We start from the raw sequence: 27,771 nt of genomic DNA on the forward strand, positions 1-27,771 counted from the left end.
CCGAACAAAACTTTCAAATTGTACAATTTACTACAAAACGGCATTTCCCGGGGCTCTATTCATTAAGAATGAATTACATTGAGCATAACATACATAGACAAAAACATGATTTGTGAACGTACGTTTGAAGACAACCATCGTTGGAAATACTGGCTCCGTTTACAAGTGCGTTTCGAGCCCTGTGTTGCGTTGCATTAGTGAGGTACATCCTTACCTGTTACTTCAGAAATGAGGTTTCAGAACATGATGATTGGATTAAATGAATACGTGATTATTTTCCGTATTTGTTAAGGGCCGCAACCCCTTAACGATCCTTTCTGACGCCACACCAATTTATATCTGTCGTAAAATGAGAATTACAGTAATTTGAAGAAAGGACTATTTTTTTGTAATTTAATATGCGAAGTTGAATTAATACAGGAATGCTGTTAAATAATGGGGTTATTGTCACGTTTTTCACATAGCTTACTCGTATTGTGTCGTTTAAACCGGACGTGAATGCATGATGACGAGGTGGCCGAGTGGTTAAGGCGATGGACTGCTAATCCATTGTGCTCTGCACGCGTGGGTTCGAATCCCATCCTCGTCGATCATTTTCCGGCTTTGATGTTGACGCGATATCTTGTTACGAGGTAGAACAAGGACAGCGGGCGAAGCGTATCCCATTTGTATTCAGTCATCTTCAAGACATATATGTTTATTCAAAATGTAATCTTTAAAATCTACAATCGAGGGCGCCGTGGCTTAGTTGGTTAAAGCGCCAGTCTAGTAAACAGGAGATCCTGGGTTCGAATCCCAGCGGTGCCTTTTAAGAACGAGGAAAGATGTATGTTAGTAAATCCTACATATCAAATATAACAGCGTTGTGTGCTTGAGTGAGCAAAGGACGTGTGTCTCTATATAAAGGCTTTATTTATGCTCGGTACACAAAAAAACGATGCTCGGTACACAAAAGCTGTCCAGATCAATAAGGACAAAAGAGTATTTGGCAGCGGTGGGATTCGAACCCACGCCTCCAGAGAGACTGGAGCCTAAATCCAGCGCCTTAGACCGCTCGGCCACGCTACCACAAACTAGCATATTGAAAAGCACTAAGAAAAACATCTGAACAATCAACAAAGTGTTAAAAAAGGGCAGTTTTGCTATTGCTATGCCAATGTTTATTTTTAAAGATTACATATGTGCATATTGTCATACAGTCTAAAATGTAGAAAATTATATAGTTTAACGTAAGACTGTTTTTCTTGTAAAGTTACGGTATTTTTCTGCGTTTCTTGACCTTATTTAAAAAAAATACATGCAAAATCTGTAAAAAAACATTAAGATTCTGTTTTTATTTTACATGTGACTCTGTCAACGAATCTTGTATAAATCAATTTAGGCAAAATATCACAGGAAGACATTTCAAGTAAACTGTGCTAAATTTTATTTTACTGCTCTGCTCATCACTCTTTTTTCACATAACACCAACTGCACTGAGGTGAAGTGTGAAGACTTAATTCATGTGACCAATATGCTGTAGTTTTGTGCATCTCTTTATCATTTATCATTAACACCACATACAAAACACACATTTACATTTAATCATCATCATATTTATTTAAAAATTGCAATTGGGTGGAATTAACATCTATAGGCCTACAAGTTGTCTTCACAACTTCACAAAATAAACTCTTTTGTATAGACCTCTACGAAATTTGACCCAATACACTTATTAAATCTTAGTCTTCTCAAATGAACTTGCTCAAATGACTTAAAGGTCCTGGTGTATGAAAGCTCTTGTGTACTTGTAAAAGCTCTTGTTGTCATAGCTTCCTGAATAAACAAGGAATCTTTCCCTTTCCTGAATCTCATTTCTAGGAACATTATAGTCAAAACCATAAGAATGCATTTCAAGTCTTCAATTAGTAAACTGTGATAATGATTGATATCTAAATTTCCTATGCAGTTCTTTATATGTTGCTGCAGATCTCCGCCTTTTACTGGATGACACAACATAACGGAACTGCTCTGAGAATGAACGTGTGAAGAGTTAAATGAGTGTATCTCTTCACTGTAGCTCTTTATTATGTGCATCTCTTTACCATTAACACCACACACATTTACATTACATTAAATTATTTAGCAGACAATAACAATGTTAACCAATCCTAACCACATGATCAATGTTTCATTTGCAGACTAACTACTAAAGAGAAATCCTCAAAATTCTGGTTTTACAAGTGTTAACAAATCTGCCCAAAACTACACTGCTACTACACTTTTACAATAAAACATTTGAAGGAAAGTCTACAATGAAGAGCAGCATCCAAAAACGTTTACTTGTCCATATCATTTGCCATAAACGGCATTGTTTCAGTTTTCTGACTTGTGGGCTGTTTTTGTTCTGTTTCTATTTTTAGTAGCGTGAATAGCTAATTGAAACTGACTTTGAGATCATGTGATTTTCAACAAGTACAATAAAAGTTTAGACTGATGCACATTTACAAACAGTTTATCAGCAAGACGACATTATTTTTTATACGTTTGAAGAGTCTGTTTCCAAAATGAGATGTTTTTTGTGTTCTGTTTTTCTTTTAGTTATTACGGCTTAAGAAAAACAAACCAATTGCAGTTTGAATGATATTAATTGAAATGCACAATGAAAAAACACGTTTTCATTTTTTATTTGTTAGTTCCATTTCTTATTCCAGCTCACTAGGGGGCAGTAAACGTCACAGTGAATATCAAAGTGCGTGAAGAAGTGAAACCGGTGTGTTTACAGTCATGATAGAAGCAGTAATGGAAATCTTCATTTATATAAGCATTAAATGCAGTCATACAGGTGTATTCTGTAAAATAGCAGATAATTATTGACAGCGGAATAGGACGAGACATTGTTTTTAAAATAACATAACGTTTAGATTTTCAGAAGGCTCGCGTTGTGCTTTACAATGATCAGTCAAATTTTTATCTTGTCATCAAAGGGAGATCACCTCATATATAAAGACTGTATCCTTCCTACTGACATATAACTTGTGTATTTCTGTCTGTCCGGTTGCAAGAATTCTGTTATGGTTTTCTTTAGTGTGTTTAAACGTCATTCACAGCAACATTATTTTGTGCTTCATATTGTTCTGTTGTTTATGTTGCTTAATTCTGCTTCTCAGTCCGAGGAGAGGCCAGTAAAGACTCCATTAATGTCTTTTTTGAAATGGTGACTGCTTTAAGTGGTGATCAGCCTCCGGTAGTCATGGTAACACAAGCTTTATTCCTATGATGCGTGAATGTGTTTGAGAATGCACTGTAATAATGTTTTGTCATTTATTATCAACGTTTTTAGATGAGCCTTTACTTTTTTCCAGACACACAAAGACCTTCATTTCATCCATGTAAGGCAGGATGGACTTTATTGGGTGGCGACCACCAAGACAAACCCATCCCCATTTACCATAATCGAGTTCCTTAACAGGTCAACAAACCTTCATTTTATCCTTCATATTATACTAATATTACAAAGTAAATATATTGGTGGTAGGATATATTGCTTTGCTTCTAAATTGTCCTGCAAAACACTTTATTCTTGATGTAAACATAAACATTTAATTTGTTTAATTCTTATCTCTTCTTTATGTTAAATGCTTACATGTAGTACTGCTGGTAGAGCATACTGCTTACAATGTCAAGGTCTTGTGTATGTTCATAAAATTTACATTTGGCAGATGACTTCATCCAAAAAGATTAATCACTGTGCATTAGAGGTATTCATTTGATCATTAAGGGCTTTCAACCCCATGACTATTGTGCTATAGCTTTACAATTTGGATAATGAAATGTATAAATGTTGACCAGAACATGTTTATTAGATAAGAGAATTGTCTCTTTCTTTTTTTTCAAAAGAAATGTTTTGTGTGTCACAGATTAGCCGCACTTACAAAGGACTATTGTGGCAGTTTGTCAGAGAAATCAGTGCGGATAAATTTTGCACTCATTTATGAGCTGCTGGATGAGATGGTGGTAGGCATTCTCTCTTTTATTGACACTCTCATGAAAACAAATAAAATCATTTTGACAGTCATAAAGCCACACCCATTTTCCATATTTGTCTTTCTATTCATCAGGACTATGGCTTCATACAGACGACCTCAACAGATATGCTTAAAAATTTTATCCAGACAGAGGCTGTAACATCCAAACCCTTCAGTCTCTTTGACCTCAGTAATGTTGGCCTGGTAAATTATTTTTCTTTTATCGCTATAGATACTTTGACACAGTGTAAATCAGACAGTTGCACTGTGTTTAATATGAATTCAAATAACATTTAATTATCAAAATTTAATCTTACATAATCAGCTTTTAATCGGAAAGTGACTGTTATTATGACAGGACTACACTGCAGAAATATTTATCCTTTTTAAGTTATAGCGAAAGCTATGTAGTTTTTTTTCAATATAACCTTTGCTGTCAGTGTAAATACAATGCTACGCCTTCAAATCAGTTTTTCATATTCTAGTTCGGTGCAGAGACCCAGCAAAGTAAAGTGGCCCCTGGTGTTGCAGCCAGTCGTCCTATAATGTCCAGCAGAGGAGAGCTAGTGGGTGTTTTCTACATTGTTTGATTCTAAGTTTAAGGTTATCTGTGATGATCTTAATCACATTTTCATCTTTCTGGCTGCAGGGCGGAAAGAATGAGATCTTCGTGGATGTTATAGAAAGGCTCTCTGTGGTTATGGGCTCCAAAGTGAGTAAAAATCTAATATTGCTAAGTAACATTTCAAAGTATACCTGTTGATCACCTACTGTCCATCTTTGTTTCTTTTTTCCTTCTTTTAAAGGGTGTTCTAATGAAAGCAGATATTCAGGGAGAGATTAGAATAAAATGCTTTCTCCCGTCCTGTTCAGGTGGGTTATCTGCTCTTCCTAGCAGATGTAAATTGTAAAGAGATCCTTTCTTCTGTATGATCGTACAGTTTTTCCCTCTGTCGTTTATTCTGTAGAAATGCGGATTGGGCTGAACGAGGAGCTCAATATTGGAAAGTCTCAGCTAAAAGGTTAAATATCTACATGGATCAGTCCAAACGCTTCATATCCTTCATTACAGGTGGGATAAACCCTTTTTTTCTCTCTTCCTCAGGCTACAGTTCTGCTGTGCGTGTAGATGAATGCAGATTCCATCAGGCTGTTAACATGGATGAATTTGATACTTTCAGAATACTAAAAGTCTGTCCAAGCCAAGGAGAGGTAAATTGCCATGGCACACACTTGGCAGATTGCATTGAAGAATGTGTATGTTAATAGTTTGATGTCTCTTTTTAACAGCAAACAGTGATGCAGTATCAGTTGTGTGATGAGCTGCCGTGCCCACCACCATTTCAGTTATTCCCTTCTGTAGAAAAAGATTATGTGAACAGGTATGTGTCCCTATATATATGTGCCGTAGCTTGTTAGAAAAAAAGATTTACAAAAAAATGTAAGACCTTTAAATAGAGTAGTCGTATTTATGTTCATGTACAGCATCATATTGGAAATTATTATAGTAATGTATTGCCTCCCATGGCTTTTTGCTGCCTTTTTGCAGGGTTTTGATCTTCCTTAAACTTAGATGTGATCTTCCACCGAAAAGGTCAGTTTAAAAACATTTGTTGGGGAGTATGTTAGGTTAATCTATAAATGTCAATAAAAACAGTACAGATCTCAAATATTACACATCACTTGTACTGCTTATTTTGCTGCAGTACGGCCCTGAATGTCTCCGTCACTGTACCTGTGCCAAAAGGCGCTATAAGGTCAGAGAGGATACATTTCCAGCATAACTAATCTTTTAATGTTCAAGATCGATAGCTCATTGATTTGCCATCCTGTACAGTATGTCTCAGGAACTCAGTAGTCCCGACCAGACGGCTGAACTGCAGCCTAAGAACAAAGCCCTTCTGTGGGAGATCCCACGATTTCCAGGAGGAGCACAACTCTCAGGACTGTTTAAGGTAACTTGGTTCACTATTCAAATATTTAGTTAGTTCTCGACTTAATTAAACATATTACAATCAGTACATACTGTAGTTATAACACTAGATGGCCCTAAGAACTGTTATGGCATGGATTATTCGAGTTGTAAAATGACCTTTGGCATCCCTTTTTTTCAAAATGACTCTTTTACTACATAAAAACAAAATAAAAAACGAACAAAAACGTTACATCTAAAACGTAAATCTAGTAGAAACAATGTGTGTGAAAACCGACGGAAAAATAGTTAAATAAGAAATGTAAACTGAAAGCTCTACTACCTTGGTTCTGGTGGTCACTTATCATATATTTTCTGAACCCACAGGTGGATGTTCCAGGTTTAAGCTCCGCCTCTTTGCTCGAGGTCGGCCCTGTCAGTATGTCCTTCGAACTGCCCAAACAAACATGCACCGGCCTTCAGATCCGTTTCCTCAGACTCTCTCCGACTCAGGCAGGACTGTCACAACGATGGGTTCGATACGTAACTCATTCTGATTCCTACACCATACGTATCTGACCTGACGGAACGAGCAGTTAGTATAAACACACTGCATCACTGCTTGATGATGTCATGAACTGTTGGAAATGGATTCTAATCTTAACGTATCGAATAATAATAACTTTTTTGTCTTTTTAATTTAAGAGGATGATGGATGGTGTATTTGCTATGAGCTTGATTTATTGCGTTCAGTGTACTTGTTAAATAAAGTATTATCAAGTTTTATGTCTGTGATTTTTACCATTATTGGCCAAAAGTACTGTGAAACTGATGTTTTTGAACGGGATGTGATATGTGACAGTGGATATTACTTTCATAAATACTAAAATTTTACTGATTTAATTGTTTTGTTTAACTATGTATTCATATGCATTCAATTAAATCGGTTTTCCTTACATAATTTGTAGCACATTACAACTTGTTTATAGCTCATCTGTTCATACAATATAAACTGTATGTTGCTCTTGTCTTTAATTTTTGTTCACTTTTTTGTGACATGTCTTGTCACTTTCACACACATGTGGACTGGAAGCTTCGGCCACTAAGACAAACTCCTTGTGTGTGTAAAGCACGTTTGGCAATAAGGCTCTTTCTAATTCGGTTCTGTGATGTTCTCTTTAGGCGCTGCGCAGACCAGTCGGAGCATGGCATCAAGCTACCGCGAGCACTGTTGCTCTCGCGATACTGTGATGTCATGCCCCTGTCGGTTTGCGCAGCACGTTGTCGACCACACGCGAATCGACTGATCCTCTGCTAACGGTTGTACGGGTGGATTATCACGTGACCTTTCCCCCTACCGCCAGCTGCCAGGCAGCAACACAACACCCACAGTAGCTGCTGTTTACACTCTTCTATAGCTCTGTTTCTGTGCACGAATTTCCACAGCCAAATCCTCCCTCATTATGGGGGACAAGGCGGGAACCCGGTGAGTGTTTTGACGTTTCAGATCTTAAAGAAATCTTTCAGGTTATCATACAGTTTTCATTATAAAGCTAACGTAACTGCAGCGCAGCTAATATTAGCTGGATTTTGAATAGACGTAGAGGGATAACGTCTTTTAACCTTCAAGTGTAGTATAGTGGATTGTGTTGTTTATCATTTTGTTAGGAAAAAAATAATATTTTTCTTAGCATTTCCCACGGATGGTTTAGAAGTCACTTCATTCTTTTACACGCATTTCGGATAGCCTAGAAGCTAGCAACAGCTGCTCATGTAGAGCAAATGCTAATTTAATTTGTTGCGTCATAATATCAGTTTTAGTCATTTCAAACATGCACTTGTATTAATACTGAACTTTGCAAGGAACTAGATCACCCATCATGCCATTTGTTGCATCCCACCATTTGTCTGCACTCCTGCAGCCTGTTTCTGCAAAACAAACATGTGCAACTTCTGCACCATTTGCTTCACTTTAGCATTTTCACTATTATTAGATACTCCTTATCAGAAAGGTTTGCCTTAATTTGCGTTGTGGCTTTGATAACATCTGTTGAGTTTATGCATTGACTGCTCTCCATCTTCTACAGGGTATTCAAGAAGTCCAGTCCCAACTGCAAAGTAAGTATTTGTGGATTGCATTTTGTATGAAGTGCTTTTAGTGTATTGCTTTTGAATTTTGTATCAGTTGTGGTTTCTACAAGCACAGTGTATATATCACATTACACACGTTGGAAACTCTGGTCCAGCACTTGCTGTTTTTTTACATCTTAAATATATTTGTTTAGGATTAAGTTTCGGTTATTAATTTATTTTTGGTTGTATTCTGTTCAAATATTTGAAACAGGACGTTCTTCCTGACCAGCATTGTTTACGTCTTCAGAAGTGGTCTATACTTGCCATAACATATTTGTCTGTCTCTTCTTGCAGCTAACAGTATACCTTGGGAAAAGAGATTTTGTAGATCACTTAGATCACGTGGACCCTGTTTGTGAGTTACTTAACTTTTATTTGCCAATTTGTTATCATCAACATTAAATGTTAAAAGTACGAGTTATTATACTTCTGTTGTAGATGGTGTGATCCTGGTGGACCCTGAATATCTCAAAGATAGGAAAGGTGAGCTCCAAAACAGAACATTTTGTGTTAATTGCCACAAATGCCCTTTTGTTTTTATATATTAATTGTGACATTTTTTCTTTTCGCATTCCAGTATTTGTCACTTTAACCTGTGCGTTTCGATATGGCCGTGAGGACCTTGATGTCCTAGGGCTTTCCTTCCGGAAAGATCTTTACATCTCCACTTTTCAAGCCTATCCTCCCATCCCAGAGGATGCTAGGACTGGGGGTCGGCTACAGGAGAGACTTTTGAAGAAATTGGGCCAAAATGCTTATCCTTTCCATTTTACTGTGAGCAGGAACTGTTTTGGCTACAATACATTTTTGTCGTTCTTGGTGTGTGAGCATCATATTTAAATTCTATATGAATCTGTTTTTGTCAGATAGCACAAAACCTGCCATGTTCAGTTACCTTGCAGCCTGGGCCTGAGGATACAGGAAAGGTGATATCACTTTCTTCCTTTTAACACTTACAATTCTCACACCTTATGGTTCGTAGCTCAGTTTCACATGTCATGTTTTGCCATCCAAGTTTTGACAAATGTTTGTTGTCCTAACTTCAGGCCTGTGGGGTGGATTTTGAGATCAGGGCGTTCTGTGCCAAATCGATGGAAGAGAAGAATCATAAAAGGTTTGTACTACATGTTTTCTGAGACACATTACTTTTACACCTTGAAGTAACATGCATCTCCTGTGTCCTTGTTCTAAAAGGAATGGTTTCTAAATTCACAGGAATTCAGTTCGGCTTGTAATACGTAAAGTCCAATATGCCCCAGAGAAACCCGGTCCACAGCCGATGGTGGAGACAACAAGAAGTTTCCTTATGTCAGACCGATCTTTACATCTAGAGGCTTCTCTTGATAAAGAGGTACGACACTGGTTTGCACAGATTAGTATTTACTAGTATTATGGTTCAAGTTGTAAGATGGTTCGATCTCATCAAACAGCTGTATTACCACGGAGAACCCATCAGTGTTAATGTCCACGTCACAAATAACTCAACCAAGACCGTCAAACGAGTTAAAATATCAGGTGAGAGATTGTTTTCTCAGGACATAGCTGTTATTGATTCATTTACCTCTATAATGTTTGCATAATATTACTCTATTGATTGTATATAATGTCTCTCTCTCTCTCCAGTTCGACAGTATGCTGATATCTGTCTCTTCAGTACTGCACAGTACAAATGTCCAGTGGCTCAGATAGAGGCTGAGTAAGTCTCTCTCTCTCTTTCTCTGTCTCTTTCTCGCTTCTTCATGTTTGTGGATTTCTTTGATCCTTTGGATCTGGTTTTATGTTCTGCAGCGATCAGGTGGCGTCCAGCTCTACGTTCTGCAAAGTCTACACGCTCACCCCCACCCTTAACAACAATCGGGAGAAGAGAGGGCTGGCACTAGATGGAAAACTCAAACATGAAGACACCAACCTCGCATCTAGCACCATGTGAGTGTTACGTTGAGCCAGTTACAAATCCAGAAGACATGTGACTCAATGATCACTTCATTCTGTATATGGGCTTTGCAGTGTGAAGGATGCCAGTAATAAAGAAGTTCTGGGAGTGTTGGTGTCTTATCGGGTCAAAGTGAAACTGGTGGTATCTCGTGGAGGGTGAGTCAAGTGGTCTGTCAAACATTCTCCTATCCACAGTCTCATACTGGGAATCATTTGTGATTGGTGTTAGATGTCTTCACATGCGAAATATTTTGTTGTTGTTTTTGTTTACAAAAGTTGCTTTGAGGGTTAAACACTTGTTTATGCTATATTGTCTGAGTCTCTAGATACGGATGACTTTTTTGTGTAGCTCAGGGGTGCTTGGTTGTGTTCCTTGAGGTTTTTTGACAAACTGTGACTACTTAACCTCACAGAGACAGTTTTATAATATTGTGTACATTCATTCGGTGAATATACTATATAAAATACATACCTTTTAAAATAATGGTGCTGTTTTATTGTTAGCCGAATGCAGCATCTAGGTATTAATATCTACGTTTCCTTTTACTTGAAAATAATGTAAATGTTATATAATAGGGTTGGAACTAAACTCTGCTTGAACATATATCTTCTGGAGCAGGACTGAGCACCTCTGGTGTAGATCCTTCTGTGGCTTGGCAGTATTCTTGTGATTTATATTACCCCTCAAACCCTCTGCCTCTCTTTGCCGCTTCGTTCAGGTTATCAAATCATTTTGTCACTCTCCCATTGTTTATTTCTTCCTCTCTGTCTGTTTCCTTCTCCATCTGTCTATCGCATCAGGCTTTTAAGCAGCTTGCTGGAGAGGTAAATACATCCCTTGTGCATTCTGGTGGCTTGCTGTAGTGTGTCTTCAGGTTTACAGTGCATGTGTTCATTGCTCTCGTCGTCAATACCCTGATGTTTCCTGTCTGAGAACTCTGGAGTTTAACCTCAGTACACATATCTGATATCTCAGCAGACAAAATAAGTTAGATTTTGCATAAAGAGAACAAAGCTACTAACTTTTCTGTAGCTCAGTGGTTAGAGCATGGTGCTAGCAAGCCCAAGGTCATGTGTTCGATTGCACATACTTAATACAAATGTATAGTATCATGCAATGTATGTCACTTTGGATAAAAGCGTCTGCCAAATTACATAAATGTACTATAAATAAAGTTTGGAAATGTTTAACTTAACTCTCTATATAGAAATCTTAATGGCCATGGAAATGTTTGGATTTTCTGTATGCAAAAATATTTCTTGTTTTTATTTTGCAATGAAATCCTCCAAGTATGAATCTGAATATTTGCACAAAATAATGGCAACATATTTTTTTTGTCAGGGATGTGTCCGTGGAACTGCCTTTTGTCCTCATGCATCCAAAGCCCACAGACTCCGTCTTTCCCAGTTTACTTTCAGGTATGTGCACATGGCAGATATGAGCCACCTCATTTCTCACCTGTTGACACCGTCAAAACTGTCAGAATAATAGTAATATGTAATTAAGCGACCTCAACTTTGGATATATGAACCCGGCATCCTATACAAACATTACAGGATAAATGTCATCATTAACTTAGTACTTCAAGTAACATGCAAAACGAACTCTAACCTGTCCTTTTCCTTAACAGCTGCTCCAATGATGGATCCACCACTTGACACAAACCTGATAGAATTTGACACAAAGTGAGACTAATTTTATATTTTCTAAATTAAACATATTCATATTTCGAGTATGCCTGTGATCTTTTTGATAGTAAGCTTGTTTTTCTTTAACTCTTACAGCAGTTTAATAGCAGATGACGACATCGTATTTGAGGACTTTGCTCGCTTGCGCTTGAAAGGAATCATTGACAAGGAGGACTGCTCAACATGAACATGAAGAACAGAAGCCTGTATCAACATTACAGGATAGCCAGAATAATCCTCATTCTAACAATGAAGTATTACTCATCTCATTGAGGTTGAAGCAGTATTTGGACATGTATTTTATGGAAAGAGATGTAAACGGGTGGATAATATAACTTAAGCTAATGAAGGATCCCAGGGAACTGTTAATATTCCATAGGCATGTGGTAATTGTATCTCTTATAATGTGCCAATTGTTATGTTAAGAATGGCAAGGCAGTCTATAACGATGGCCCGATTGCAATTTTTAATATATTTCATGTATTTATTCCTTTACAGGGACAGTCATGATATTCCTGTGTGAGTTGTGCTTTACACAATGACGGTCGGTTTCAGTGATGTGCATGTTTCCAAGTGCTGCTGTTTAGGGTGATATGTGACTGAACGCATACGGTTCCTGCAGGTTGTAAATATTTGTTAGTGCTGCTTTGAATTGTTGAATGGCTGCATTTGGTTAAGAAAATGTAAAAATTCAACTAAAGGATGTGTGAAGATTTAACATCCCTCAGGGGAAATGAACAAAAAACATCGTCAACGTGTTATTGCAATTTTCATAATCACAGGATACACTGTTTGCCATTTTATTTTATTTTAAAACTGAATTTTTATTTAATTTTTTTAATAAAAGTAAGAAACTATATGGCTGTGTTATTAAATTTCGAATACGTTTATGGGTTCAAACTGTTCAAAGAAACGTTATGCTCTGGTTTTATTTTAGCATTATCTAATACTTGTTAAAGTGACAGTTCACCCGAAAATAAAAACAGTGTCATTGTTAACGGTGCACCCGCTTGTCATTTTAAACCTGTATGATTTTCTTCCACAAAACACAAAAGAAGATATTTTGAAAAATGCTGTTAACTGAACTGGGTCTGGTGCTGTTTGGTTATCAACTAACTTCAAAATATCTTTTGTGTTCTACGGAAGCAAAAAATCAACAAGATCATCATTCATTTTTGGGTGAACTTTTCCTTTAAATGATTATAATAAAACAATTCCCACGATTGCACAGAGAAGTCTTAAGAAGGCAAATGTTGATGTTGAGACTCCATAGGTTTCATTTCTGAGGTGCTTTTGGCTACACATGGTGGTGGACGAGACCGGGCACGATAACGCTTCTTCAATCGACCGGCTAAACGCTGCCACCTAGTGGACAAAAGCAAAGGAATTCATATGAAGGGGCAAGTTAATATACACGCTTTTAAAAGCCTATATAAATGGCATGTCTGTGTTCACCTTTCTTGTGTTGCATTGTGCTTGTTAATCCTCTCGGCTTCTTCTTTTTTCTCCTCTAGCCAGCGGTCTAGAAACTGCTCTTTCTGTAGGTTCACAGCAGTAAGCTCCTCCTCCACTGTCTGGTGCTCCAATCTCAGGGCTGACAGTTCTTTTGATTGACACTCCAGTTGATACTCACGTTCTCCAAGATCTGCCTTTAGTGAAGAAGCTCCCTGGGCCAACACGACCGCTTCTGTCCTGTACCGGGTAATTCTACAGCAGTAAAATAAAGAACACAATATAAGTTAAGATCCTGAAGATATATTATAAATGTCAAGGTGTCGTTGAAAATTGACCTACTGGGAATAACAGTACTGTAACTCCGCCTCCTTCAGGTACAGACCGCTGGTCAGCTCTGAGATGGTCTGCTTGAGCTATACAGAAATGTAAAATGATCAAAATGCAGAACTGTTATTTCTCTTTTATACCCTTTCTCAAATTCTACATCCCACGTGACACCATACTGTTTTTTAGAATAAATGAATACTAAAATAAAAATGTAAAAGGTTAAAGATAATAACCTGATTAACGAAGCACAATTAAATAAATAAATGATTACAACGTATTACAAAACTACCATGTTGAATTTTAGAAAATGTTATCTGATGAGAAGAACAACAGTTTGGTTAAGCGTGCCGTCCATCAGTGATGGTACCTGCTGATTAAGAAACTCCACTTCATTCACTCGCAGATAAAGTGTGCCACCTTCATCTGGACATCTCTTATTGGTTTTTGACCTTATTCAAAAAAAGAAAAACATTATAAGCTTTAAATAATACACAAACTGATATGGGCTCCAGCATTATTGATGACACGTTTCAGTCAAACATTGATATATAAATACTTATATTCGACTAAACCGCTGTCGAATCCAGACATCAGAAGAAGACCTCACGTGGGTATTTAAACCACCAACTATTGACATCTGGACTATTTGTGTAGTGAAATAAACCTTTATTTTAATAGTGGCTGAAGTTCCATGGAATTGCCCATATATATGTTATTTTAAGTGCTTTACAAAGCCAACAAGTGAGCATATAGTAATAATTGACATGCTGTCAGGCACTACCTGAATGTATCCATGTCCTTCCAGAGCTTCATGTGAAAGTCCAGCATCTCCTCCAGGCTGGACACTGTCGGGAAACAGAACATTCTTAAAGCACAAGTCTTGGTTATTTGTCTTTGCTTATCTTTATTCTTTTTAAATACCCTTGCCATAAAGGCCAGAGAAAGGATCTCTCTCCCTGCAGTCCCTGTGAAACAGCTCTGCCCGCACGTGACTCTTCCAAGACTCCATGACTGTGTTTGTAACAGAGATAGACAACTTTCCTTAAGCCCAGTTTTAAAAAAGAATATGATGTAAGTATATTAATATTTGGCATTTAGTCCAACTCTAAATAGCTCGTTGTGCGAAGTTTTCTTCCAGCCGGTAAACCGCTATAATTACTGGTTAAACATCGTCTCCGAAAGACACTCTGCTCGCTTCGCGTTTTTGTAAGCATGACCCTCTGGATTTGCCGTAGTTTTGCTCTGTAGTTGACGCTGCTTTGTGAACGAATTGGTATAAAATATTCCCACATCTACAGCGTTTGGGGTTAATGTAAGTAGTTTAATGTTATTTTACGACCATTTTATTTTTAATAGTATATTTCTATTTTGTTACTGAGAAGACGTTTTGTTTGGTTATTAGCTAACTTCTGTTAGCCTGTGTGTTTATCGGAGTGTTGTGATGATGCAGTTATTTTGCTGTTTTGAGTGTGTTTTTCCTTCTGTTATGTTTACAGGTTGTTAAAATGGCTAATGACCGATTAAGAGTACTAGAAGATGTGGAAAAGGAGATCGCGTTAGTTCTGCAAAGCGCTGGTCTGTGTTCACTTGCTCTCATCTGAATTATTTTATTATTCGCTAAGGTACACACACGTAAATGTAGTAAATCAACAATATAATTTCATTCAATTTATTCATTATATGTTTTTCAGGAACTATTGTGCTGGAGCTTTCTAAAGAAAAAGCGAATGCAAATTTGTTAGACCGACAGCTGAATCAGTTCCAGACCTCCATCAATAGAGTGGAGAATGAACTCAGTGCACAGATCAGATATCTGACACAGGTGTTACTTAATTTCTCGTTATGTAGGAAAGAGTAACGCCAGATACATCCTTTGTAGTATCTGAGAGCTTTTAATTAGTTTACAATTTAATTAATTTACAAGCTTCTTGAATATAGTTTAATGCTCTATATATTTAAGTAGGTGAACTCATTTCATCTTTTCTTATTACAAAATGAAAATAACATTACATGTATTTAAACTAACTATGCATTCTCTTTTCTGCTTATGAGTAAAGGTGGCAACAGGTCTGCCTCATGAAGGATCAACATACTCAGCCAGAAAAGACTGCCAGATGGCCTTAAACCGAGCAGAATACGCACGTGTTAAACTGGGAGAACTGGCACGGACCTGTGAAATGATGCTTGATCCACAGACATAAAGGCAACCATTGTATGGACTATGGTATTGTAAAATCTGACTGTCATCCTGATGGTAAAGGCCAAACTACATATCAAGAGTTTGAATACTGCCTCCAACGCTGTCAACAACATTTCCATTTTGTATGGAAAAACTCAGATAACCAACCAAACTTTAAACATTGGCTGTGAAATTTACTTTGTTGCGTTAAGGGTTTTTACTTAGTTTGTTACTGCTATTTAATTAATTTTGTCAAAAATAAAGTTTTTTTCAGCATTTTATTGAGGTGAACATATTATACTAGCATACACGAAAATGATTGAAGGGCATACTTTAATAAAAGAAAATCACATTTACCACACATTTATAAACATAAAAATATCCACCATACACACACACATTCTACACACATCTAGAGATAGTTTTGGTGTCTCACTCATCAGAGAAGCAATACGGAGTCACATTTTCTATTCCATCTATAAGGAAAATATCTATTCCATAAATCATGCATCTACAGTACATACAATATCTGCACCCAGTGTGTATCTGTCCATTATTCTTTTACTTTACATGAATTACGATGACACGTCTTTTCCAGTATTGTTTTCATTTTTAAGCCATAGCTTAAATGCACCTAGTTCAGTTAACACAACAAAAAGAAATCTACATTTTTGACATTGCACAAATCTTCAGAATAAATAATGGGGGATAGCTGGAGGAAAGATAAAATCCTCTGGGTTTATGTCACCATGTACTCTTGCCGTTTGTTAAGGCGAACCTGACACAGAGACACAGCGCCAACACCTACATAGATGGAAGCAGCGATGAAGCAGTTAATGCCAACTTGATTGTAGAGTCCGTAAACCGTCTGTGGTGGATTTTTGCTGTTCAAAACGAGATCAAATTTGCGTTAAAGTGTCTTAGCTAAAAAACATAAAGTCTTACAAAAATTCCCAATATTGTGAATATGTAACCATCATCATTTTTATACATATAAAATACACAAGTCAATTGTTTATTAACATACATCTGATCACATGACAGACAGTAAGACAAATTATTTAAGACAAAGTACAGTTACTCACTCATTACGGATGTCTTCCTCAGTAAAGGGAACATCTTCGATCAACACAGCAGATTTCGCACTGAAGAAGATCCCCAACATTGTCTAACAGAAAAATAGTGCAGAATAACAAGGTTAAAATTTGACAAAATTATTATGTTATTTCACAAATAATGAGGTGGAATTAGATATGAAATTGAATTCAAACGAGATATTTATATCTATGAAAATTTTTAAAAGATGCATGTTATTACAAGGTATGTTATTATAAAGGTAGGCCTTCACATCCCATCCTATGGTTATAACACCTGCTGTCTAGAGGTGTTTGCATATTCTTCTTATGAATAGCTACGAACAGACTATTTATGCACATTTAAACAAAACAAAAAAAATCGAAATATAACGTTAACAATCAAACTAACGATTATTAAGGCAAAACATGATTCCTGTCGTTGCAAATGATTCACATTAGCTACAGCTAGCAATCAACGTCACGATGATAATCCTTACCAGCATAACGACACCCCATATGCTCAACACGATCCCACAGGCGGCTAGTTTAGGCCCGCAGAATAAAAGCGAAGGCATTTTCCCCGAAAACGACCACCGATTCTTCCTTTCGAATTTGGGAGAGGAATAGGCTACATCCGAGATGACAGCAAGCCTCTCTCTTCCTTTCGAGAATCACCGCGATGGATTTCGGCTGGACTCGCTTATATTCGTCTATTTTCGCCGCTACTCGGTATTCGGCTATTTCCGTGGATGTTGCGCAGTCTGTGTGCAATCATTTGATTGGCTGAGCACTGACCAATTGCACGGCGCGTATTCGAGCCGCGTTGTACTCTGGGAGTTTTCAGTTCGAAGTATTATCTTGCGTTCATACTGTTGTAGAGGTTTCCTATTTTATACAGAATAAAAAGATCATAACATATTCGTACGATAGTTCGGTAGATGCATGAATAATCCTTATTTTGAACGCTTTAGATAGGGGTCGTCAGGTTAAAGCGGAATTTCATTGTTCTGGATTTCTATTTAGCTAAGATCATCACTCCAGCAGCATGACTTCAGCTTCAACAAAGGTGAATAATTTGTCTTATCTGTTCTGTAATTTAAATATTTTCGAGTAATTTAAATATAATAATGTATTTATTATAAAATGTATGTAATTTATTCGTCAGGTGGGTGAGATCTTCTCGGCTGCAGGCGCTGCGTTCACCAAGCTGGGTGAATTGACAATGCAGCTGCATCCTGTGGCAGACTCATCTCCTGCTGGGTAAGATCACCATTATATGTTTATAAAACCTATTTTCTACACTATTGCATATTTGCGTCTTTTTAGCTGTTAGAGAGGCTCTTTGTTCCTTGGTTAAAATCCTGAAGTGATCATCAGATGGTTCGCACAGATGATATTTTTTCCTCACCGTCTGGAACTGTTTATGTTTTTGTTTAATCATTTATATGGCAGTATGATTGTGTGTCTAAACTGAGATCTTTTCTTGTTTATGCTGCTTCTTACCATCTCTCAGAGCCAAATGGACCGACACCGAGATTGAGATGCTGCGTTCTGCTGTGCGACGGTTTGGGGAAGATTTGAACAGCATCAGCTCTGTCATAAAGGAACGCACTGTGTAAGATCCTTAATATCTTTAATCTAACACCTCAAATCTACATCTAGCTGACATGAAATTGTCATGCAGAATATAGACTAGCAGAAAGTAACTTTCCCCCTTCGAAGATTAATGCATTCTGATATGTAATGCACTACAACTGTTGTTATTTTATTTTGTAGTGCCCAGATTAAGACTACAGTTAAAAGGAAGCTGTATGAAGACAGTCGGGTACCCCTCACCTCAGAATCCCCTAAAAAAACAATGAAGAAAACCAGTGTGACGCTTCAACCCCCTCCAGCATCAGTGGTCTCCACTGTTATCCCCGTGTCAACCTCTCAGGTTGTTGTGAAGACAGGACTGCAGAGTTCTTCATCTTTACAACCAGCAATAAAGAATCCAAAACCAGCAGGTGACTCACTTTTATTAAAAAAATGAAGAGAAACTCCAAATTGAAATCTTGTGCCAGAGTATTTATCAGCTCTCCCAATGTCAGGTTTGTGGTTTCAATATTTAGTCTGGTTCTCTGTCATCAGATGTGACGCTGAGTGCTCTAAATGACTCCGATGTGAACAGTGATTTGGTCGATATCGAAGGGCTTGGAGAGGGTTCCACTAAAAAGACAAACTTTGATCAGGGTGAGTGTTCATATCCTCAATTTAACTGAGATTATATGCATTTTATGATGAACAGAAGTTCAACCAGAAATGTTTACTTTAATGTGCAGAAATATTTTTACTTGAGCAAACCTTGTTGCTATTTTTTTCTGTTGTCAGAGAGCTTAAATCTGGATTCCAGTTTGATAATGAACTCAAGTGATCTGCCCCTGCTGTCCCGCTGAGGTGTACCCATTCATCATGATGGCATTCAGAGAAACAGGGGAAAGTGATTATCAAGCACAGCCCATTTTAAGAAGCTACAGTTTGATATTTTGCTGTACAGAACTGTAAAGGCTGCAGGCACCCGTTTCTCATTTTCGACTGTGGATTAGGACGCACACATTTTATCAGTGGAATGGATTGTTTTGGTGTTTATGGAAACTGATATGCCCACAGTTGAAAATGGGTTTACAGGACAGTGGTATTGTGCTTAAACCAACATGTACTTTTTAACATTTTACTTTTTGTATTTCAGTAGGGCCTTTTGGATAAAAGTGTTTCTTGTGAAAGGAGGTGCTGATTTTAGGCATATGTGGCAACTTGCAAGCAACAACATACCGTTTTCTTTCACTGCCACTGTCAAGTAAAGCTTATATTGTATGTAGTATATAGGAATATGTATATATTAAACAGGACTAATTAAACAGGCCGTTTTAACAGCAAACATGTAGGAAGTGACTGGTTTTATATAAAATCCATACAATTTTGAAACTTCACATGTAGTGTCTTACTTCAGTGTAAAAAGACAGCATAAAAATCAAAATTAGTTTTTATTATGCTCTTGTTCATAAGATTATATGGTATAATATACATAGTTCCACGGTATTGATATTTCTTTACTGAAATTAATTTCTGACTCAAGAGTAAATAAATGTACTTTTGCTACCAACACTTTGGAAAAATATTTATCTTTCACTTTTATTTTTCTGGCTTCCTGAATATAGTTTGAACAATCAGATGCTATTGGCTTTGGCATTTCTTTAGAATGTTTCTAGTGTGCTTACAAAATTCATCCCATTCTATTTCTTATTAAACAACTTTGTAACAGGAACACACAGATCCTTGACTTTTATCTCTGGCCCACAAAACAGATCCTAACACATATAAGGTTTAAAAAATAAAAACATAGCAAATTAAAAGGATTTAACAAGAAAACCACCCTGTTCACATTTAAACAAGTCTTAATTTGGGTTTTCTCTAAATAACCTCATTGATTATCTTAACAAACATGACAAATACTAATTCCAGCAATTTGTATACTATACAATGCGTATTGCACTTCGTAATCACTTAACATTAAGACCCATAAACATTGGTATCAAACTTTGAAAATCTCAAGGACCTCAACAACCAGAAATTGCCAATGACAAACAGTGCAAGTAACTTTGGAATTCAAAACCTGTAAGGCAATTTCATCACATTACTGAGAGAATGTGTGAAGATGATAGGCAATGATATATTCCACTCGATATTTAACAAGAAAACAGATTTAAATGTATGATATACAGCTCTTCAGACATAGAAGCTTTGTTGCTATTAAAATGACACCTTTACACCGATTTTCAAGTTCTCCAAGTAGCGACGGGATGTAACCAGAGGGAACAGAATAACACGTTCCACAGTTAATGTGATTTGCATAATGCAATTAAAGTCTTATTAATCTGCTGATGTTAGTAAAGGGATTCCAGTTGTGTTTGCCTAAGGGTTATTGTAAGAACAGCATGTGATTTTAAGGGCAATATAATTTCTGTGTGTACAATTTTTTTTGATCCTAATACAATTCATCCAGCCACAATCCAGAACTGCTGTGTCTGATGTTTAGCTAAATCCAAACACTTCCCAAATAAATCATACAAACAAAAAATCCATAACAATAAAAGTAAATATGATCCCACTCATGTAACAGCAATATCTATTATCAACAAAGCCTAACACTGTGCAAATATTAAAAGAAACATATGAAATCCACTAAAACCATGATTGCATGAATGTAAAAATGGTCTCTTGAATTGTTATGTCCTATTTATATAATAGCCCATCCCATGCAAGTGTTTTAAATTCTTGACTTCTGTACATAATTCACAAGTGTAGCATCTCAATAGCTCCACACGTTTGTCTGAGATTTTTGTTTTTGTGGGAAAACACATTCATTTGTGGTGTGAATTTCTGTATGCAAAGCAAGCCATGTGATGAAACAAAACTAGATGGTCACTGTCAGAATCACAGATGTTGTAAAAAAAAGCTTTGTCAAATGTTATAAATTGTCATTTATATTTGACCCCAAACCAATACAAAATAATAGAACTAAGCCTTTTTTTTTACTTTTGCACTGCGACATTTTTTGCATGACTTGAAATTGTCTTTCCCACAATAGCATTAGTTTTGTCACATCACTCACAGTTTAGACACCACGTAACACTGCCACTTTTTGTAGAACACCTTTTAAATGAATAATTGTTAAGTCATTTTATTTTTATCTTCAGAAAGTTAAGTAATCTGAATGTCTGACTTATTTTAAAACTCACAAAAATCTAACTGTGGGAATTTTCTGAGTGCTCTGATATTACGTTGACATATATTTGTTTTACTTAAAACTTAAACCAAGACTAACATGAACATGTAAAAAGAAACATATTTACAAATATCAGACCCCTGGGACAAACTTCAAATAAATGTAGGTTTAATACCTACCAAAATAATATTAGATTATTCACATATTTATACACTATACAAATATAAACAACAGGTGGCCGTCACAGCCAACTGATCTCAATACTTTCTTTCCTTACTGTCAGGTTTCCAAGATACTTTTTGCTCTGGATAAGTTTCCAGACCTTTGGACCCCATTAATGGAAGCTGAAGAAGTACCAAAAAACAAAGGTGCATGTCTGGCATTTCTTCAGTCTGAACAACATTGAGAAAAGTAAAAACTCATTATAATCCTCGTGTTAAGAACAGTCAGATTATTTCATTGCAATCTGTTATTGCTGATACTGTTTCATAAACGGGTAATATTCCATAGGCACGGAAGATCCTTACACTAGCAGAACAATTATTCGCAAATTACACAACAGCTTACAGCGGACAGCTTTTGCTGTCAATTTGGATACATCCATTACCTTGACATTGTCTTCATATATTGTGCTTTGATTCCTTCCTAATCAAAGTCGTGACTCGGATGAATTTCTTTCAGAAGTGACTGAGAATTGAAAGACATCAAATGCACCCACAACATTCAGAAAGAGGTTTAGACAAAATCTTGGTCTTCATTTAAAAAACACCTGTGTCCAGATCTCTTGATCCGACGAATACTGTTGTCTACATGCTGGGGTGGTGAGATGAGAAAGGTGGGGGGTGGGAGACAGAGAGGGGGCTGGCCTGGGTGTTTGAACCAACGGGTGCAGCCCCGGAAGAAGAGTCCATTGACTGAGAAACACTGCATGTGGGGGTTAAAAAATTTTTTTAGAGGCGCTTAACAAGATCTAGGCCAATACTAACAAGGTGTATGAGATTATTTCGCAATCAGTTTATCATCTAAGGCTAAGCAGCATTACAAGGCTTCACCTGACTGTGTAACTGGTTACATGAGCAGGATCTGTGACTCCGGCGACAAAGAGCTTTTTGGGCGGACCATCTGATTCCACTCCACCTTAATTGAGAAGAAAAAAATACAGAACTAAAAGTTTGAGAAAAATGTTGTGTCATAAAATGCTATTGACCTGCATTTCTTGTATACATATTTATAATTTAAAGTATACAATAAAAGTCTCGTCTAAATAGTCCCACTCGAGCAACTTAGACGGCATATAAAAAACCCTAAATCATTTCTTATTGTTTCTACAATGGGTCCCATGAATACAATTTCAGAGGCCTACATAGCTGGTTACAATGCTCTTACCTTTTCTTTTCAAAGGTACGACTGATGGCCATCTCACTCCGGAGCTCACAGATCCTCTGTTCAAAACCGAAAACCACAGAAATCATCGCTTAACAAATTGATTTGTGATCGGTGCTATTTAAGGAATAAAACTAGAATAAATTCTAAAACAACTAGAGCTGCTATTATTATGGACAATCAATAATTGTTCTGTAACTTCCGATATATTAAATAATGATTCCAATACTGTTGCTTTAGTCAGAAACTGACCCTGTCCCTCGAAACCTTCGAGTTGGACTGGGTGAGGAATTTGGAGTGACACCGCTGTCCTGGGAATGAAATCCCTGTGTGGGACATACAGAGAATGGGAGAGGGGAATAAAAACAGAATCACAAAGAAACTCAGCACTGTTAACCTGAATCTTGCTTCATCCTTCTGAAGGTAAAATACTCACTGGAGACAAATGATCATGCCAATGACTCGCAGGAGGAAAGGGGCCGCCGCGAGAGGCACTTAAAAAGTCAAATAACACCAAAATCAATTTAGTATTTATTTTTTTGCACATATTTTCATTGTATGTCAGGTTAAGTTTGGTTACCTGAGTCTCTGTAAACTCCCTCTCAGCGTGAGCTCCGTGCTCTGTTCTATCTGGGAGAGGAATAGTAATGTTAGTACTCAACCTGCAGTCTGGCGCAAAATTAAACAATCGTTTCAAAGTCTTTCACCTGTCTCTTGTGCTCTGATCTCTCACATGGCAGTGAGAAAGGTGAGAGAGGAAGGATCTGCAACATAAGGGCAATGTATTACTGACTTGTCCCGTCAAAATGCCCAACCCTGATGTGCACAAGTCTACTGTACACTCACCCGAGACGGACAGCTGGGATTTACAGACACACTGCTCCGACGATACCGAGCCGAACTGCTAGAGGTGAATACTGTCATCCCATCACTGTTGGATAACATGACCACAGTGTATAATAACTTTATACACTTATCACTAGTATCACATGTACAGTTTCGTGGCGTACATTATTTATTCTATTCCATTTTTTATTATTTGCAGATCTTCAATTCAGCTTCTTCTACCTGAAATTGTATTGTAGTTTATTCTATTCTATTCTCCAATCTGACATTTCATTCTATTCCATTGAGTATGTAGGGCTGTTTCCTATCTGACATACTATTCTATTCTCCTAGCTGACATTCTATTCTGTTCTATTCTATTCCATTAAGTATTAAGTGCAGTTTTCCTACCTAACATCATATTCTATTGCTATTCTATTATACTTAATATTCATTACAAGTATCCTACCTGACACATTGTTAAATTCTATTTGATAAAAAATCTAATTCTCTGTAATATTCAATATCTCCTACCAGCCATATTAACAGTAATATTTAGTACAGTCATCCTATCTAACATTCTATTTAATTTAATATTCAATACATACAGTTACTACCTGACATTATATTCAGTGCAGATCTCCCACCTGACGTTCGTGATCATGGGGGCGCTGTTCGACCTTCGGAGAGCTCCTCCTGCGCCTGCGCACTGGTCCACCTCCATTCTTTCCATAGCTCGTCCTCCGGCACCGACACTGCGCGTCACTCACGGCCGGGCTAAAAGCGCCCCGACGCGGCCTGAGCTCCAAATCCCACACGGCAAAAGCCCGACCAGCAGGCCTGTCGCCAAAAACAGCCACCCAATTTAACTCGAAAAGAAGCGCTTTGCTGGGTCTATCTCATTTTGACGAATGTTCAAATGAAAACAGTGTCAGTTTGATCCAAAAACGCAGATAATAACTCGTAAGTTCTCACTACAGCTGGGTTTGTCAGTTCGCGCACAAACTTAGTATAAACTCCTCAGGTTGATTTCGCTGCCGTAAACGCGAACCGAATACAGTTATTTATCCGCATTACAGACACATTTGCGTTTTAACTACGAATCGTGAACATTCGACACTGTTTTCAACGCAAAGCTTCCGACTCGACGGCGTCCTTTGGCTTTTAATCCAAACCAATTTATCCAAACGGAGCAAACAACAAAACATCGAAAAGAGTTGACACACATCGAACAAAAGAGAAATATCCTTTCAAGTCGTTCAGGTCTAAAGTCGCGATAAATGTTTCCACCACGGCTTATATTTCTTTCAAGTTTACCTGCTAACGTTAGTTTATAAAGCTGTCGGAAAAATGACAACCCAGTCCCGAACCAACATGCAATCGTTGGATCCGTCAGTAAAAGCCTTGTGAACTAAACGTCTGGGGTACACCGATACTGCCTTAAACGCGAGATGCTTTAAAAGTTTTCCGGTCATTTCTTAAATTAGAAAATAAAAAATATATCCCGCAAGCAAATTGAGATTGTGCATCCCCTTGTGCAACAGCGACTTGTCCTGGCGGAGAAAAACATTGCACGTAGAGATAAACCACTGGAATATAGCCCAATAGTGACCGAGTGACATCTTTCTACTGTTACTCATTTTTCTTGCGCGTATTTCTTGCCCCTGTGTACAAGCCACTGATCAAAGTAAAAGTCGTAAGAAATGGGTAAAGTGAAAATGGAAAACAGGAAGTGATTTTTCATTGGGGATTGGCAGAAGAGTCACCTTGCATGACATTCATACAACCAACACCATTTCACTCAAAACCAAACATGCAGCTAGAAGGAAACGGCATGTCTTATCTGACATATAGTAAAACGAACTTATAAGTAGAATAACATCCATATAACACGTTAGTGTTGAGTTGTAGGCTATTGACAAAATGTTTGAATTGGCCATGTATTTACTCATGGTGGTAGTTTGAACGTGTGTAAGCACAGCTCACTGCCTTGGAGATGCCGACATTTGACCTTATCATAGAATGTTAAAACAATACAATAAACAGTAAAACTAATTAAATGGACTTCATTTGAAAACATTTCAATGGAAAATAATAATGATATTCGATGTTAGCACAGATTTAGGATCTCTACAAGCATGTTAAGCAAATAGTTTGGAGCGAGTCGGTTTAATTGTGACAAGACGTAAATTAGTAACTTTTCGGTTCCTGTTTATTTTGTATACTCTGTTGACCTGTTAACTGTTTTTGTCAGTCAGCAATTTACTGAACATTTTTGTTGTCGCAAAAAGTTTTTTTCATAAAGGTCTTTTATTTATACTTATTGATTTCAAAGTTTTTGCTAATCAAACACACAAAAGTATTCCAAACAGATGGGAGGCTGTAGATTAAATATTAATATGAACAATATAATACATACAACAAAACCTAGGATTTTGTTAAATTGTTCGGGTTGTAATATGCACAATAAATAATATTTAGAGCATTGAAATTGAGAAAGTCTTTCGTGTGAACACCAGTAGTCAATCTATGTCATTCCGAAGATTTTGAGTCACTCTCATGCCCTTCATCTGCTTTATTTTGATTCTGGTGCTCTTGTTCTGCTTCTTTTGGTCCTCCTAGAATCTGCAAAGGCCCGAGAAGGTGGGTGTTATGAGCGGCTCTGGTCTGTCCGCAGCAGGCCAAGCTCTTGTCCCCAGTTACGAAATAAAGCAGTGCATTGAGCCACGAATTGCAGGATGCCAGAGGTCGAGTGATTTTGTAACAAATGGAGACCATTTTCATGGTTTGGCACTCGACTCCCTTTGTTTCTTTGAGGATGAGAAAGAGCGTACGTGTGATGTGAAAGGGCAGAAAGCACAGGGCGAACACAAACGTGATTGTGATGATGGTTTTGATGGACTTCCGGCGCCTGCTGATGTAAGGAGCGTGCTGGCAGCCAGAGATGGAGACGGACGTCCTGTCCTTGACCCCTTCTGTCCCACTGCACATTCCTCCTTCCTCCTGCGTGCGGGGTTGTGAGTGCAGCGTCTGAAAAATAGTACGCACCACCTGCGAGTAGCACCACGCGATGACGATAAAAGGAAAAAAGAAGCCGAGCAGGTGCAGAATGATTCCGTAGGGTACATACTCAGAAAACTCGCTGTCTATGGCATCGTCCCAACAATTCCTGTAAACTTCCACCTTCCCTGCATTCGTACTTTCCGCTGACCAAAGTTCCACCCCCTCGGTCATGCCATCCACCAACTTCTTTGTCACATCACCGGTTTTGGCAAATCGGACGATGGGGCAGGTAAGTATGAACACCACGACCCACACGGCAGTACAGATGCCTCTAACCGCCCGCTTGCTCTCCAAAGTGATGCTTCTGATCGGATGGCAGATGCCCAGGTAACGATGCACGGATATGCAGGTAAGAAAGAAGATACTGCAGTAAAGATTGAAGTAAAATAGAAAACGAACCAGTCTGCACATAAAGTCTCCAAAGACCCAATGGTCACGCATCACGTAGCTAGCCACGAGGAACGGAAGAGAGAGGCTGTACATCAGGTCTGTGGATGCCAGATTGATCATGTAGATCAGAGAAGTGTTCCACTGGCGGCCTCCCCTACAGCGGTAGGAACGCAGGAGGACCGTTGAGTTCAGGATGATGCTGAGCAAGAACGTTAGAGAGTAGCAGAGAGGTAAAGTGACGTACTTGTACGACTCGTCGATGCTGCAGGTGTTCGGCGAGGTGCGGTTTTGAACATCCGAAGCATTGGTGACCAGTTGTGTATATGCACTGGAGATGATGTTGGGGGTAGCCGTTGTCTTCATGGTCCTCAGCTGTTCTTTATTTGATCACAAAAGAGCCACATAATCCACTTCTTCCATAATGTAGAAGCCCCACATTCCGTTAGAATCATAAAAACTGAGAAAGGAAAACAGGTGAAGAAACACACGTTTGGTCCAATATAACAAAAATCGACATGATTGTATTTCAGATCTTTACTTTCAAATTTTCAGTCCGCTCGGGTGAGTATTTTTCAAGCAAACTGCAAGTTGACCAATGACTCAGCCTTTCAACCTTATTTGCATATTGTGCT

At 37.8% G+C, this 27,771-nt stretch overlaps 8 protein-coding genes across 12 annotated transcripts; 4 read left to right on the plus strand and 4 right to left on the minus strand.

The window, feature by feature from the left end:
• Positions 1–2,713: 2,713 nt before the first annotated feature.
• Positions 2,714–6,952, plus strand: ap4m1 (adaptor related protein complex 4 subunit mu 1). Of its 2 annotated transcripts, none has more exons than XM_079448878.1 (15): positions 2,714–2,991; positions 3,150–3,235; positions 3,345–3,451; positions 3,900–3,996; positions 4,101–4,211; positions 4,493–4,573; positions 4,657–4,719; positions 4,814–4,880; positions 4,976–5,029; positions 5,113–5,219; positions 5,298–5,389; positions 5,557–5,601; positions 5,714–5,764; positions 5,845–5,962; positions 6,307–6,952. In XM_079448878.1, exons 1-15 carry the CDS (start codon positions 2,934–2,936, stop codon positions 6,496–6,498), a joined length of 1,329 nt encoding a protein of 442 aa, XP_079305004.1. In that variant the 5' UTR covers positions 2,714–2,933; the 3' UTR covers positions 6,499–6,952. The 2 variants fall into 2 exon arrangements, with proteins under 2 accessions (XP_079305004.1, XP_079305005.1); XM_079448879.1 differs by having other exon boundaries at positions 2,722–2,778.
• Positions 6,953–7,232: 280 nt separating this feature from the next.
• On the plus strand, positions 7,233–12,704 carry arrb2a (arrestin, beta 2a). Of its 2 annotated transcripts, XM_079448823.1 has the most exons (16): positions 7,251–7,405; positions 8,007–8,037; positions 8,347–8,407; positions 8,491–8,535; positions 8,630–8,826; positions 8,919–8,978; positions 9,099–9,166; positions 9,268–9,403; positions 9,483–9,567; positions 9,676–9,748; positions 9,841–9,978; positions 10,060–10,143; positions 10,789–10,812; positions 11,330–11,406; positions 11,619–11,673; positions 11,773–12,704. In XM_079448823.1, exons 1-16 carry the CDS (start codon positions 7,383–7,385, stop codon positions 11,861–11,863), a joined length of 1,248 nt encoding a protein of 415 aa, XP_079304949.1. In that variant the 5' UTR covers positions 7,251–7,382; the 3' UTR covers positions 11,864–12,704. The 2 variants fall into 2 exon arrangements, with proteins under 2 accessions (XP_079304950.1, XP_079304949.1); XM_079448824.1 differs by lacking the exon at positions 10,789–10,812 and having other exon boundaries at positions 7,233–7,405; positions 11,773–12,672.
• Positions 12,109–14,691, minus strand: LOC306889658 (autophagy-related protein 16-1). Of its 2 annotated transcripts, none has more exons than XM_079448827.1 (6): positions 14,380–14,691; positions 14,240–14,303; positions 13,826–13,907; positions 13,471–13,544; positions 13,132–13,383; positions 12,109–13,041 (listed from the first exon to the last, which is right to left on the minus strand). In XM_079448827.1, the coding sequence occupies exons 1-6, from the start codon at positions 14,465–14,467 to the stop codon at positions 12,915–12,917; spliced, it is 687 nt and encodes a 228-aa protein (XP_079304953.1). In that variant the 5' UTR covers positions 14,468–14,691; the 3' UTR covers positions 12,109–12,914. The 2 variants fall into 2 exon arrangements, with proteins under 2 accessions (XP_079304953.1, XP_079304954.1); XM_079448828.1 differs by having other exon boundaries at positions 12,252–13,041; positions 14,386–14,691.
• Positions 14,417–15,945, plus strand: med11 (mediator complex subunit 11). Its single transcript, XM_079448830.1, has 4 exons — positions 14,417–14,770; positions 14,955–15,033; positions 15,150–15,280; positions 15,516–15,945. Exons 2-4 carry the CDS (start codon positions 14,964–14,966, stop codon positions 15,657–15,659), a joined length of 345 nt encoding a protein of 114 aa, XP_079304956.1. The 5' UTR covers positions 14,417–14,770; positions 14,955–14,963; the 3' UTR covers positions 15,660–15,945.
• rnasekb (ribonuclease, RNase K b) lies at positions 15,898–17,480 on the minus strand. Its single transcript, XM_079448831.1, has 3 exons — positions 17,211–17,480; positions 16,723–16,805; positions 15,898–16,521 (listed from the first exon to the last, which is right to left on the minus strand). Exons 1-3 carry the CDS (start codon positions 17,286–17,288, stop codon positions 16,377–16,379), a joined length of 306 nt encoding a protein of 101 aa, XP_079304957.1. The 5' UTR covers positions 17,289–17,480; the 3' UTR covers positions 15,898–16,376.
• Positions 17,479–19,857, plus strand: bacc1 (BPTF associated chromatin complex component 1). Its single transcript, XM_079448829.1, has 6 exons — positions 17,479–17,779; positions 17,879–17,973; positions 18,227–18,328; positions 18,490–18,719; positions 18,844–18,945; positions 19,084–19,857. Exons 1-6 carry the CDS (start codon positions 17,759–17,761, stop codon positions 19,146–19,148), a joined length of 615 nt encoding a protein of 204 aa, XP_079304955.1. The 5' UTR covers positions 17,479–17,758; the 3' UTR covers positions 19,149–19,857.
• Positions 19,720–25,241, minus strand: LOC306889657 (P2R1A-PPP2R2A-interacting phosphatase regulator 1). Of its 2 annotated transcripts, none has more exons than XM_079448826.1 (9): positions 24,334–25,241; positions 23,708–23,792; positions 23,569–23,625; positions 23,442–23,491; positions 23,298–23,355; positions 23,114–23,187; positions 22,865–22,920; positions 22,531–22,615; positions 19,720–22,402 (listed from the first exon to the last, which is right to left on the minus strand). In XM_079448826.1, the coding sequence occupies exons 1-9, from the start codon at positions 24,417–24,419 to the stop codon at positions 22,285–22,287; spliced, it is 669 nt and encodes a 222-aa protein (XP_079304952.1). In that variant the 5' UTR covers positions 24,420–25,241; the 3' UTR covers positions 19,720–22,284. The 2 variants fall into 2 exon arrangements, with proteins under 2 accessions (XP_079304952.1, XP_079304951.1); XM_079448825.1 differs by having other exon boundaries at positions 24,304–25,241.
• Positions 25,242–26,218: 977 nt separating this feature from the next.
• Positions 26,219–27,502, minus strand: LOC306889162 (P2Y purinoceptor 3; the record flags this gene model as incomplete). Its single annotated transcript, XM_079447888.1, has 1 exon — positions 26,219–27,502. The coding sequence occupies one exon, from the start codon at positions 27,500–27,502 to the stop codon at positions 26,219–26,221; it is 1,284 nt and encodes a 427-aa protein (XP_079304014.1).
• Between the last annotated feature and the right edge of the window lie 269 nt (positions 27,503–27,771).

Source organism: Barbatula barbatula, assembly GCF_947034865.1.
Source record: "Barbatula barbatula genome assembly, chromosome: 24".
NCBI lineage: Eukaryota > Metazoa > Chordata > Actinopteri > Cypriniformes > Nemacheilidae > Barbatula > Barbatula barbatula.

Coding starts and splice junctions, on each gene's coding strand:
- med11 (XM_079448830.1), top strand. CDS start 14,964: ATGGCTAATGACCGATTAAGAGTACTAGAAGATGTGGAAAAGGAGATC. Junction 15,034..15,149: donor GTTAGTTCTGCAAAGCGCTG/GTCTGTGTTCAC, acceptor TATGTTTTTCAG/GAACTATTGTGCTGGAGCTT. Junction 15,281..15,515: donor AGATCAGATATCTGACACAG/GTGTTACTTAAT, acceptor TTATGAGTAAAG/GTGGCAACAGGTCTGCCTCA.
- LOC306889658 (XM_079448827.1), bottom strand. CDS start 14,467: ATGGAGTCTTGGAAGAGTCACGTGCGGGCAGAGCTGTTTCACAGGGAC. Junction 14,304..14,379: donor CTCTGGCCTTTATGGCAAGG/GTATTTAAAAAG, acceptor GTTTCCCGACAG/TGTCCAGCCTGGAGGAGATG. Junction 13,908..14,239: donor AAGGACATGGATACATTCAG/GTAGTGCCTGAC, acceptor TTTTTGAATAAG/GTCAAAAACCAATAAGAGAT.
- rnasekb (XM_079448831.1), bottom strand. CDS start 17,288: ATGCCTTCGCTTTTATTCTGCGGGCCTAAACTAGCCGCCTGTGGGATC. Junction 16,806..17,210: donor TATGGGGTGTCGTTATGCTG/GTAAGGATTATC, acceptor TTTTTCTGTTAG/ACAATGTTGGGGATCTTCTT. Junction 16,522..16,722: donor GAGGAAGACATCCGTAATGA/GTGAGTAACTGT, acceptor CGTTTTGAACAG/CAAAAATCCACCACAGACGG.
- arrb2a (XM_079448823.1), top strand. CDS start 7,383: ATGGGGGACAAGGCGGGAACCCG. Junction 8,038..8,346: donor AGTCCAGTCCCAACTGCAAA/GTAAGTATTTGT, acceptor CTCTTCTTGCAG/CTAACAGTATACCTTGGGAA. Junction 11,407..11,618: donor CTTTCCCAGTTTACTTTCAG/GTATGTGCACAT, acceptor TTTCCTTAACAG/CTGCTCCAATGATGGATCCA.
- ap4m1 (XM_079448878.1), top strand. CDS start 2,934: ATGATCAGTCAAATTTTTATCTTGTCATCAAAGGGAGATCACCTCATA. Junction 4,881..4,975: donor CTTTCTCCCGTCCTGTTCAG/GTGGGTTATCTG, acceptor TTTATTCTGTAG/AAATGCGGATTGGGCTGAAC. Junction 5,765..5,844: donor GTGCCAAAAGGCGCTATAAG/GTCAGAGAGGAT, acceptor CATCCTGTACAG/TATGTCTCAGGAACTCAGTA.
- bacc1 (XM_079448829.1), top strand. CDS start 17,759: ATGACTTCAGCTTCAACAAAG. Junction 18,720..18,843: donor AAAGAATCCAAAACCAGCAG/GTGACTCACTTT, acceptor CTCTGTCATCAG/ATGTGACGCTGAGTGCTCTA. Junction 18,946..19,083: donor AAAGACAAACTTTGATCAGG/GTGAGTGTTCAT, acceptor TTCTGTTGTCAG/AGAGCTTAAATCTGGATTCC.
- LOC306889657 (XM_079448825.1), bottom strand. CDS start 24,419: ATGGAAAGAATGGAGGTGGACCAGTGCGCAGGCGCAGGAGGAGCTCTC. Junction 23,793..24,303: donor TGCACTGAATATAATGTCAG/GTAGTAACTGTA, acceptor GTTATCCAACAG/TGATGGGATGACAGTATTCA. Junction 23,356..23,441: donor GGGAGTTTACAGAGACTCAG/GTAACCAAACTT, acceptor TGACTTTTTAAG/TGCCTCTCGCGGCGGCCCCT.